Genomic DNA, 12,060 nt, shown 5'->3' with positions numbered 1-12,060 from the left:
GTGGAATTATTTGTGGTCCATCCAATTGTGGGATGTCCAACGTGTTAATAAGTTTATTAAAAAGCCCTTATGGTGTACGATTTGAGAATGTCTACGTCTATTCAAAGTCCCTGCAGCAGCCGAAATATCAGTATTTGGAGAATTTATTGGCATCGATAGATGAAATTGGTTATTTTAAATTTTCAAACAATTGCGATGTTATTTCGCCACAGGAATCGCTTCCAAATTCAATTTTCATTTTTGATGACTTAGCATGTGACAAACAAGATACGATAAGAGAGTATTTTTCAATGGGGAGACATTCAAAGCTAGACTGTTTCTATCTCTGTCAAACGCAATCAAAAATTCCCAAACATCCTATACGCGATAGTGCGAATCTGTTGATTTTGTTTAAACAGGATGGTACTAAATTAAAACATGCCTTTTGATGATTTTAAAGCATTGTGTCGTAGTTGTTTGCAACAGAAGTATGGTTCTGTTGTGATCGATAAGGATAGCTCGATGTCTAATGAACTTTCTTGTTACAGGAGAGGATTTAATGAATTTGCAATAGCATAATACAATCAATTGTTCATTGTCGCGCCGTGCGAGAAGAACGTTTCTGTTCAAACAATGATTGATAGACAAGATATTAAGGACCGTCAGAGAATTGCAAAGGAAGTTGCTAACGCAAGTGAATCTATTCGCAAAAAATATCGAGCTTTGAAAACAGGCAAGATGGATGAAGATGCTGCATTGAACAGATATTTTAAACCACATGTCGACCCCTTAAAACCGATTGTGGAAAATACTTCTACAATGGAAGCTGATGAACAGATTGTGCAAAATATCTCTGCAATGGACGCTGTAACACCTGTACAATTAAAAGTGAATAATATAAAACGGAAACATTCATCGGATAAATCATTCATGACCTCTACACCAATTCAATCGAAACGAAAAAATTTTATACGAACCAAGTCATCGATTTCTTCTATATCAGTGGATCCGGTGGTGCAACCGTCGACTATCGATGATGATGATGTTTTTGAAACTACTAATGAATCGATTTTAACATCAGCTAGACTGCCGCTACACACATCTATAGGTCGAGAAACACTTCATAGCTATTTTGGCCCATTAGGTATCAAATACATGGGTGCACTTTTAACTAGTGATAAAAATGCGGCCATAGAATATGTATATGGTGTACATTTCCAAGATAATGATGCAATGCTTGGCGACAAACAATTCTATATAGACAAGGATGACAATATATTTATAGATGGTGAAAAATACATTAGAACACAAGGTTTATATGAATTAATTTTTATGAGAATTCCTGACGATGCAGTGTACACTGATACTGATAAGCAAAAATACAAGAGCATATTGATGGCAACCAATGCACCCAAGCGTGATCATAACTCTCAAAGCCCCATAATGGGTAACAAAGGTTATAAATATAAACATATAATTGCTCCTTTACTTGCGCATACAATTAAGAGCCGAACAGGTAGAGGATTTGAACTTACTACACCAAATGTCATAACAGTTAACAAGCAGATGCCAAATGCTATGACAGTAAACAATAACCAACTCGATTATATACATTGGGATGATCCAAGTGAATTAGTAGATCACCTGCGTTTGTTAGAAGCATCGCGTCAAGCGGGTAACAATTCACATGACACCGAGTTTCTATCGATTATCGAAGAACTTCGCGAGGCAGGTCTCATTATAAATTAAACTGCAAGCTGATAATTGATTTATTCACAACGAAATGTCAATCAATAAGTTTGGGATATCACTTAGAAAGTATGAAACCTCACCTGTAGAGTACTATAAATGGAGTAGCATGTTTCGAAATAATATACGCGATAATGCGCTCTGCATGATTGGATCCAACATTGATGCAGAATACTGCAAAATTCGAAATGTTGCACAGCCAGAGGTCAACACAGTTGCAGTCAATAAACAGTACTTGGAACAATGCATATCAATCTTAAAGATTTAGCAGCAGGAATTTGAGAAAAAGTTGAGCACATTTCAAAGCAATGTGATAACAATACAGAATAATGTTCAACAGATACAGCAGGAATTTGAACAAAGATTGGCTACATTTCAGAACAATTTAATAATACTACAAAATGATGCTCGACAAGTATTGCAAGTATTAAACCCTCATCCTCAAGAGGAAGATTATATAACAGACCACAGCAGTAACAACAATGTAAAAATCAATGAAATCTAAGGAAAAGCATAGCCTCGAAAAGCAACAGCTTGTAAAGGAGTTGCATGCGTCAGCACGAAGAAATTTCCCCCGCAGACGTGTTATCGTACATGGAAATGATGATCTGTGGCAAGCTGATGTGGTTGAGATGCTTCCATACTCACGATTCAATGAAGGTTATCATTACATACTCACAGTTATAGATGCATTAAGCAAATATGCATGTGCTGTACCACTCATAACAAAAAATGGTTTCGAAGTAGCCAAAGCATTCGCAAAAATAATTCGAGATCGATGTCCAAAAAATTTACAAACCGATCAGGGAAAAGAATTTTACAATGCAGAGATTCTTAAAAAAACAATATTAATCACTATTCAACATATTCAGAGATGAAGGCATCCATCGTGGAACGTTGTAATCGTACTTTAAAACATCATATGTGGAAACTGTTTACACTCAATGGAACATATAGATGGATCGATGCATTACCAAGTCTTGTGGCTGAATACAATATGCGAAAACATAGAACTATTGGAATGTGGCCATGTGATGTTACCCCAACAATTGCAAATAAGCTTTTGAACACAGTATATAACAATATAAAGATTGCTGCTCCATCGAGATTCAAGGTTGGTGACTCTGCACGCATCAGCAAATACAAAACCGTTTTCGACAACGGATATACACCAAATTGGACAGCTGAAGTGTTCAAGATAATCAAAATACAGATAACTGATCCTGTGACTTATCTGCTACAAGATTCATGTGGAAAACCTATTGCGGGAGGATTTTATGAACATGAATTACAACGCGTTATCAACCCCGATGGGTATTTAGTGGAAAAAGTATTGCGTAAGAGGGATGATAAAGTATATGTTAAATGGTTAGGATTTGATAATTCACACAACTCATGGATACATAAAAATAATGTATTGTAAACATAAAAAGATGTTTTTACTACAATATTAATATAAAAAAAAACAAATGCAAATAAATCAATTTTCATAAAATAATTTCAATCTATTATTGTGAAACTTCTGTCCGTTATAATGTTATTTTATAATGTCCCCAAGGTAGTGTATCATTTGAATCAGCTATAACATATCGCTTATCATCATATGAACTGAGAGCAATATTCAATTCTGTTATAGTATATACCTTATGCAATTTAGACCTTATGCATGACTGACGACGAGTTATTTCAAATGCATCATGTAAAAAATGTTTGTAATCATCGAAATTTATCGTTTTGGCTACAACATTGTTTTTAACACCTTTCAAGTTTTTCACATCTTTTTTACCAAACACTTTCAAAGCATACATCTTTGCTCTAAGTCCAATGAATTCAGTCATTATTGAACCACTGTTTTCATCTTTCGTCAAATCAGGCACTTTCTTATTGACAAGCGGAATACCATATACATTGTCTACTGGATAATCGCTGGTGTCGAATCTATGGATATCACGTTTCATCATCTCATAAACATCTTCACATTGAATATAATAAATTAAACTGTCTGTGTCGGTATACATAATTTTACAATTTCGTTGGTGTAATGGATACATATAATCGTAGTGGAATTTGTACAAACATGTTTTTGATATGTCTAGAATGGCCATACCAACGTAAATTGGTTTGTTGAATTTAACCATAAGTTTACGCAACTCAATTGCAATTAAATTTTCTGGAAAAATACTTCTGCTTTGAAAGTTAGGTTTTGAGATCATTGCCTCTACACCAAATCCTCCATCCCATTTTGTCAGAAGTTTTACATCCACATGATTTCGAACATTTTCCATTGTTTTACCAAATACTGCATTGTTCATTAATTTATACAAATTTTTTTGAAAATCATTTGATGCATGTGTTCGAAATTGAGTATTGAGTTTTATATAATCGCGAAGCCATGGTGATTGATTAAATTGGAGAATGCGGTGTATATTTGTAATGCGGAGACCAAGCTGAGTACACTGTTGTAAGTTGCGATAATGTATAACATAACGCTCCTTATCGTATAATGTTGCCAATAACTTATCCTGTCTTTTACCAGGGGGTTTGGCACGTGTTGGACAAAACGGTAGATCAGCATGATCATCATGTAGATGTTGTGGATATTCTATATCAACTCCAAGAATATAACCTATCGATGAATCAATTGCAATTGAAGATACATCAAAATTTTCAACACTATCGATCCATTGAAATCCTGCATATGGTAATGGTTGACACATTGCCCATCCGTATAAATTGTTTATATCAAGGTACATGAGATACGATGATGATTTCGATGGATCATAGGATAACATATACTTATTATTGACTTGCGCATATCTCTCAGAACATTGACTCAAACCACCACGTATACACCGTTCGGTAAACAAAACTATTTCGATGTCAGTGAGCAATTCAAAATTAACTTTAGTATGCTTTAACATAGCATCCTATATAAAACCTGGTAATGTGTAATAGTGAGCCTGATCTAGACCATAACTCTTGATACAACTTTCTCGGAAATTTTCGAAAATATCTGCTAATAATAAAATATCTATTTTTAAATGCAAATCGCTGTATTCACCTAAAGTTTTAATCTCGAAAGAATGCCATATGTTCTCAGCGTGTGCGTAATCGCTTTCGGATGCTATTTCATCAGTCAGCGAACTATAAAAAGATTCCCGCGATGGTAAACACGAATCTTCTAATTTCTCAAAGCAATCAATGTATTCCTATGGAAAGGCACCCTTTCGCGTCAATAAATCAAATTTTTCTTTGGATAACATTTGAAAATTAGAGTATAAAATGTTTAGCTTATCTTTACTGAGCAAAGACGCTGATTTATCAAGACTAGTATTTAAAAATATATATGAATCGATAAATCGTAATCTTATATAATTTCGACAACCTAATTCTTCTTCTGTTACATCTTTTAAATGTTTTGTAACAGAAATATACCTTTCTTTGGTTGTAGGTAGTAAATCAATATAACATTCAAATGCGTTAGCTAATTCCATGATGATAAAATGCGAATCATATCCAGATAAATTGTGAATGACTATCGGGACGTGGAATGAGTTTTTATAATTTATATTACAGTCAACATGTGCAGGACTTCTATAGCGCTCTGTTAAATGACAATGATCTGGCACACGTGTTTCGTTGATATCGAATGGTTTCTCACAAATATGGCAATGTATAGCATTGTGAAATTCACACTACTGCTCTTTCGTTAGGTGCACCATAGAGATATTATTAGATAATATAGATTTAACAGTCTGTGCGAAATTCTTTAATTCCTGAATAAACCATGAAACGCAGTCTATATCTCGACGACATTGATATTATGATAATGATGCGTCACAAGAACAATGCACAGAATATCCAATACTGAATACCCTATGATGTTGATATGCATGCGATATACATTCATCTTCGACACTACCCTTAATTTTTTCTAAAACACACTCGAGGTCTGCATAAACCACAAACGAAACCCTATCCTTTCTGCAATACTTGTTAAATTTGAGCCATTTATCATCCTCGCTGGGTAGCAGAACAGTGCATTTATTCATATTCTGACAATCATTCTCATGAGCATCTAACCTTTCACGGGAATTGTAGAAGTGTAAGCATCTGTAAAAGTAGTCATATATAATCTTTTATTCTTCATAAAAATTAAAATCTTAATGTTCTTACATGTTTGTACATACCGATCACAAATGAACTTCTTTTCTTTATGTTTGCTGAATTGTGTGCCAACAAGTCGAGACAAATTTTTTATCCATGCAAAGTGTCCTATGCCATCATTCTCTATGTATAACAAATTCACATGTCTATGCCTCTTCTGATTAGTGAGATGGAATGGAACGATGATTTGCTTCAGATCCTTCTTAGTTTTCTTGATGCTTTCTTCGATACTGAATACATTCACAGAGATATTATTCAGCGTTTCAAACTTTTTAATATCATTCATGGATATTGGAAATTCGATATCTTCAAAATTAAGCACTGTTCTATAATATGGGTATGAACTTTGCTGAAATGTATACTGTTTAGCTGGATACAAAGCGGTTAACGCAGCCAATGCGAAACATGCATCGTCATGGGATTTTACAGAAATTACTGCTTCTTTTAAGTAGTATTTCTCGCGGTAGCTTGAAATGACATCCAACATGAATCGGATTATACTTGTTTAAATTGATTATTAAATTCAGTATTCGCGATAATGCCCATCGACTATCACGTTCCTGATATTCTTCCAACAATGTTATTGTACATTCAACAATACATCGTTAATACCTCTCTCCAAGATCCGATGCGCGAAATAATTCACAGTTTTTGGTATTTAAGCTTTTCCTTTCACATTTACCACCTGCTATAAATACCCCATTAAATATCGTATTCACTTTAAGTGCACTGAGCTTCACCAATGCATGCCTTACATGTAAAATCACTACAGGGTGTAACAAAAATGTCGCAGTTCCTTAAAAGGGGTGATTCAGGGGGTGATTTGAAACAACTTTTTCCTTAGCGAAAATGTAAGATGAGGCTTCGTTAACGAGTTATTTACGAAAAACACCGGCCAATGAGAGCGCGAGTTTGCCGCCCGAGCGACCGCGGTAGCGTTGGGTACGCGCTGGGCGCTACAGTTGTACTCCGAACAAGAAAGTCGGCATGCGTCGAAGGAAATAGCATTCGTATGAGAATATTTGCATAACGTATAAACGAAAACGCAATGCAACAAAAGAAATGAACGGAGACTTGGAGAATTAACGTTGAAGATAGAAACGTTGAATGCAGTCTGCGTTAGATTTAAGAAATAATAATCATTAATGAATTAAATGCAATTCATCTGAAGTGATACGAATCAGAGTAGGAAGTCTCCGCCTCCCAACTGATGTGATGAGCCATTCACATAGCTCATAACAACAAATAGAAGTGGAAGGAGTAAAGCATATTTGCGATGGTCGGAAGCCAACTGAAAACATTTCTTACGGGAACTTGCCTGAGATTTTGTTAAACGTTGTGCTAAAATATAAAGTTTAATCTGTAAACTTCGTGTCACACATGTGAGTTAATTGTGTTTTGAAATATTTCGAACAGAAAAATTGTATTAAATACTATTAATTGTATACCTGAATATAGTTATTATAAATAGAATTAAATCAAAATGTGTTCTCAATATTATGAAGAAAATAATAAATCTGTATCTTATACTCCAATCAACGAATCAACCGAAGATAATGCATCGTCTCCTAAGAAAATTAAATATGTGAAGTATGTATCAATCTTACTCTGAATCTTAAAATATATATATTAAATTTATATATATCTTTAATATATATATTAAATTTATATGTATCTTAAATATATATATTAAATTTATGTGTATCTTATAAAAAAATTGATTTCTTCTAGTTCTAATTCTACTTTCAAACCGTCACACCCACGCCCTGTTCGTATCTTGGGAAGAAGGTACCCTCTGACATCAACATCCTATAAGTATTTAGAAATTGGAATCCCAGTTGGACTCATATCAATCGTTGAAATTATTCTTGGTGATAATCGGGGCACTCAACTTGTATTACCTGCACCAATATGGGATGCACTCATTGAAAAACGTGCAGAAATTAGAGAATGTGTTCTATCCGTGAGTTCAGATTCCCCACCAATATGGATTGAAGAATTTGTAATAGAATTTACCAAAATTCATAATGTTAAGCTTATAAAATTTAGTCTAGCTAATATCTCTTTATATTACACTATGGAAACGTTGAATAATTTATTCAATCATGTAAAATGTATTAATCTTATGCGGTCCCAACTATATGAAAATACGCATCGTATTAATATTCAGTTTATAAATTCTGTAAATGTTTTGAAACAAAATGGTGTCACACCAAAAACGAACTTGTCATGTATTGCTAATATGATATGTAACAGTAAATATTTCGACGACGATTCTTTGATTGATTGTGAACTACTAGCGTGTGCTTTAAATATTCTTGTCTACAATGCTAATATTTAATATTGTATAAAATTCTATTGTGATTTCATGCATTTAAATAATATTAAAAAACATTTAATAAAAATTAACATTAAATTTTAATGTCATGTATTTAATTACCTATCACATTCTACCTTCCCACTTCATGCTTACATTTCGATCAATCAATTCGTAATAAGTGGAACTAATATATATAATTTTTTTAAATTTTATTATATTTCGAATAACTAATTTCATGTACTTAATAACATTTTTTTTTAAATATTTTAAATCCATTTATTGAAAAATGAATAATTTCACACATGCACACAGTCTATCATTCTTCTTCTTCTCCCCAATCGGTGTAATAATAATTCATTCCAAATAATCATCTTAGCCCCCAAACGTCTGCATCTTCCCCCTCAATCCACAACAAATGTAAAATTAAATCTCTCTGCCATCTCCATCGATAGCTACTGATAGCTCTTCGATAATTTAAATTGATGTAGCCTGTAATTGGGGTATATAGCTTCTTCTGTAAGATTAAAAATAAAAGGCTGTAAAAACATCACATCACGTAAGTTCTCTCAAAATTTGAAAAAGACGTTGATGTTTATACATACCAAGTATGTAAAATGTTCAAATTTATTGACACTAATCATTCTTTTCTTTTCTCCACAAACACTATAAATGGTAAACACAATAAATTAATGTTATGTAAAAAAATAAAAAAAAAATAAAACTAAAAATATTTGATTTGTATAATACATTGTATTAGAATAAGAAGTTTTATGCATATCTATACTTACACTTCTATTTCGTTCTTCTATGAAGTTTCTCGAGGAAACAATCTCTGTAACGAGCTACAGTTTATATTCATATGACACGTCTGAATCAACTGACAACGATGTTCTTGCTGAACAACCATTTGCATTTTATCAATCAATTCTTTTCGTTTTTAAAACTGATTCACATGTTTATCGATCAATTTTCCGTCGATAAAACAGATTCACATGTTTATCGATCAATTTTCCATCGATAAAACAGATCCACATGTTTATCGATAGATTTTCTGTTGGTAAAACAGTTTTACATTTTTATCGATCAACTCTCCGTCGGTAAAACAGTTTTGCATGGTTTTCAACCAATATCAATGCATGACGTCATCAGTCATGACGTCATCAGTCGTGACGTCACCCCCGCTCGTCCCCCCTCTGTGACGTCAGCCCCCTCGACAGCCTGTTCAGAAACCCCATATATATACCACTGATATTCTGTTGCTTTTTATTCCCTATCTGTACTACCTGTTCTTATTTCTCTCTCCCTTTTCCTTTTTTTTTTTTTTAGATTTGTCGCCTTTTGTCCATCTATCTTGGAATCTTTGTGTCGATTTGAAGTGTCGGGTTTGTGTGCATCTGAGGGGTCCGGGTGGTGGGGAATTACGCGTCCCCTCAGCCTGGGTATCTTTTGGTTATTTATATAAGGTGAGTGTTTGTGTGGTTTGTGTGTTCCTTTTGTGGTCTTAGTGTTATATCTACTGGTTTTGAATTACCCTCCCCTAGTGTCTGGTCGGATACTTATTTGTGTCTCTATCTCTTCAGGTATCCCTAACAGTGTCGTCCGATCTCGGGCCATGCCTTTGTTGGCTGAGAGCCACGCCTCCCCCTGTCCGAACAAAAGGAGCAGCTTGCAATGGGGACGCTTGCCTGGGTTGCGAGTTCCCCTCAGTCCTCCCCTGGCAACAGCGCCGTGGTCAGCGTCCAGGCTGAGGAAAATTCCAAGGGGTGACCTGGCTCACCCGACCGTTTGAGCCAGTTCTCGCATGTCCCAGGGGTTCGTTCGCGCTTTGCTTGGTGTCAGTACGTCTATCATTGCTAACGGCTTAGTTTTTAAAGTTACCTATAACGTTCTTATTCATTGTAAGGGTCATTCGTTTCCTCCACCCTCCCATGCCCCCTCCCCGCCCCTCCCCCCTGCCCTGTTATTGTTATTGTTCCCTCCCTCACATGTATATCTCCCCCCCCCCCCCCCCATTCATCGTTACCGTTATGTTTGTTTGATCGCCTATCTTAAACCTGTTTCCTTTTCCTGTTAAATTATTTGTTCATTTTCTCTCTAATTTCTTCCCCTTTTGTTCCCTTTTCCCTTTTTCCCCATTGTCCTTGTCTTTCTTCCCTGTTGTTCCTACTTTTCTTATTTCCGTTGTCCCTTACTTTTACCTGTTTCATATTTCCTTTTATTTATTTCCCTCGGGTTTCTTCCCTCTTAGCTTACTGTACTTATTCCCTTTCCCGAGTTTTGAGGTTGGGATTAGTTTTGGGTTCAACCTTCATCTCCTCCCTTCAACCCCTCAACCCAACCTCCCCTCACTTGTTTCCCTGTTAGTTCCCTATTATATACTTAGTTCTTTTATCATCTGCCCCTTTTGTTTCTGACTTTTGTAAAGGGTCTTTTTGGCCTCCTCCTGAGTTGTTGTTATTTATTGCTATAAGTTTTTATTGTCTGTCAATCCCAAATAATACTTCACAGACTCTTAGTTTGTTCAATGTTACTGGTTGTTGTTTATTTCGTTCATTTCCTTTTATTTCCTTAATTCCTTGCGCGCTTGGTCACCCCTGTTGCCCTAAGTTGCTGATTTTGCTGGGCCCGCGAGTTGCCTCATGAGAGCTCGCGCCCCCGCGCGGGGCGATCCAGTACGCCCCGGGCCTGCTCAATGCTTCTGGATCTCCCTCCTGCCTCCGTCGGCCTTTCACCGTGTGCTTGCACGAGTCTTGCGCTCATCGCGTCCCTTCGTTATCGCTCGTCGGTGCCCCCGCCGCGGCCATGGCTCGCCCACGGTTTCGCTCGCGGCTGACCCCCTGAGTCGGTGGTTCCGTGATTCGCTGGTTTTTCCTTATCCGTCTCGTTCGCGGCCCGGTCCCGGCGAGGGTCGCGCCCCCGCGACGCCGCTCGCGTCTCGCGGACGGCTCGTCTGGCCTTATCCCCTGTCCGCGCCCGCGTCCCGTCGTCGTTCGCGTTCGCTTGTACCGCGCTCTTCGCGCTCGCCCACGCATCGTCGCGCCCGCGTCTCGTTCGTCGATTTCTCATTTCGTCGTTCTAACCTAAAAGGGGGCCCCTCGCGACGTCACGCGAGCAGACGACCCTCGCCGTTCGTTTCGGTCTTCCGTTCGCGTTGCCTCGCGCCGCGTCTCGCAGCGCGGTCGGCCCTGCGTCTCTCGCTGGTTCGGTCTTGTTTTACGGTCGCGATTACGATTGCGATTACGGTTTCGGTTACGGTTCGGCCCCCTCTCGTCCTTGAACGCGCGATTTCTCGTAGCGTCGTTGTTCGCGTCGTTGTTCGCGTCGTCGTTGTGTTCATCTCGTCTCGTCTCGTCGCGTCCCGCCTTGTTTCTCGCTCGTTCGCTCGCTTGCCCGCGGCCGCGCGTCTCGACCTCCTTCGTCGCCCGTCCCCAAGTCACGGTTCCCGTCCGTTGTTCGTCTTATATCGAATTATCGATATTTCCCGCTCAGCTGATTCCCGTCGGTCGGTGGTCCCGGTTCGTCGACCCCTGTCGCCGCGCTTGCTGGGGTCGACTCTCATTTCATGTATATTATCCTATATTTGTCATTTATTATTATCCTATTGTTTTATTATATGTGTACATATTGTATTATTTATATGTATTATTATATATATGTGTATTTTATTATTTATTATTATTATTCTTTTTTCATGTTGCAGTTCTACGTCGCATCGTGTGTCGGCCCTGCTCGCCGTTTCCCCGTCGCGACGGTTCCCTCGGAGACAGCCCGGATAAGTAAGCAGACTTTTTCGACGTTTCGATTCGCGATTTTCTTTTCTCCTCCTTCTCTCTTTCCCTCTCTCT

At 37.3% G+C, this 12,060-nt stretch overlaps 2 protein-coding genes and 1 pseudogene across 2 annotated transcripts; all 3 read right to left on the bottom strand.

Annotated features, from left to right (window-relative positions):
- Nucleotides 1–3,257: 3,257 nt before the first annotated feature.
- On the bottom strand, nucleotides 3,258–4,013 carry LOC143187849 (uncharacterized). The gene has a single exon (XM_076392026.1). The coding sequence runs from the start codon at nucleotides 4,011–4,013 to the stop codon at nucleotides 3,258–3,260; it is 756 nt and encodes a 251-aa protein (XP_076248141.1).
- A 135-nt stretch (nucleotides 4,014–4,148) lies between these two features.
- On the bottom strand, nucleotides 4,149–5,410 carry LOC143187848 (uncharacterized; the record flags this gene model as incomplete). Its single annotated transcript, XM_076392025.1, has 4 exons — nucleotides 5,390–5,410; nucleotides 4,952–5,330; nucleotides 4,689–4,909; nucleotides 4,149–4,655 (listed from the first exon to the last, which is right to left on the bottom strand). Coding segments are annotated over exons 1-4 (1,128 nt in total), but the record flags the coding sequence as incomplete, so codon positions are not given.
- Nucleotides 5,411–5,423: 13 nt separating this feature from the next.
- Nucleotides 5,424–6,181, bottom strand: LOC143187846 (uncharacterized; annotated as a pseudogene).
- Between the last annotated feature and the right edge of the window lie 5,879 nt (nucleotides 6,182–12,060).

The sequence above is a fragment of the Calliopsis andreniformis genome, unplaced genomic scaffold (genome assembly GCF_051401765.1).
Source record: "Calliopsis andreniformis isolate RMS-2024a unplaced genomic scaffold, iyCalAndr_principal scaffold0373, whole genome shotgun sequence".
Classification (NCBI taxonomy): Eukaryota; Metazoa; Arthropoda; class Insecta; order Hymenoptera; family Andrenidae; genus Calliopsis; species Calliopsis andreniformis.
The sequence above is the reverse complement of the archived record's forward strand: the minus strand, read 5'-3'. Positions and strand labels throughout refer to the sequence as shown.

Excerpts from the sequence above, each read along its gene's own strand:
- LOC143187849 (XM_076392026.1), bottom strand. The coding sequence starts at position 4,013 with ATGGAAAATGTTCGAAATCATGTGGATGTAAAACTTCTGACAAAATGG.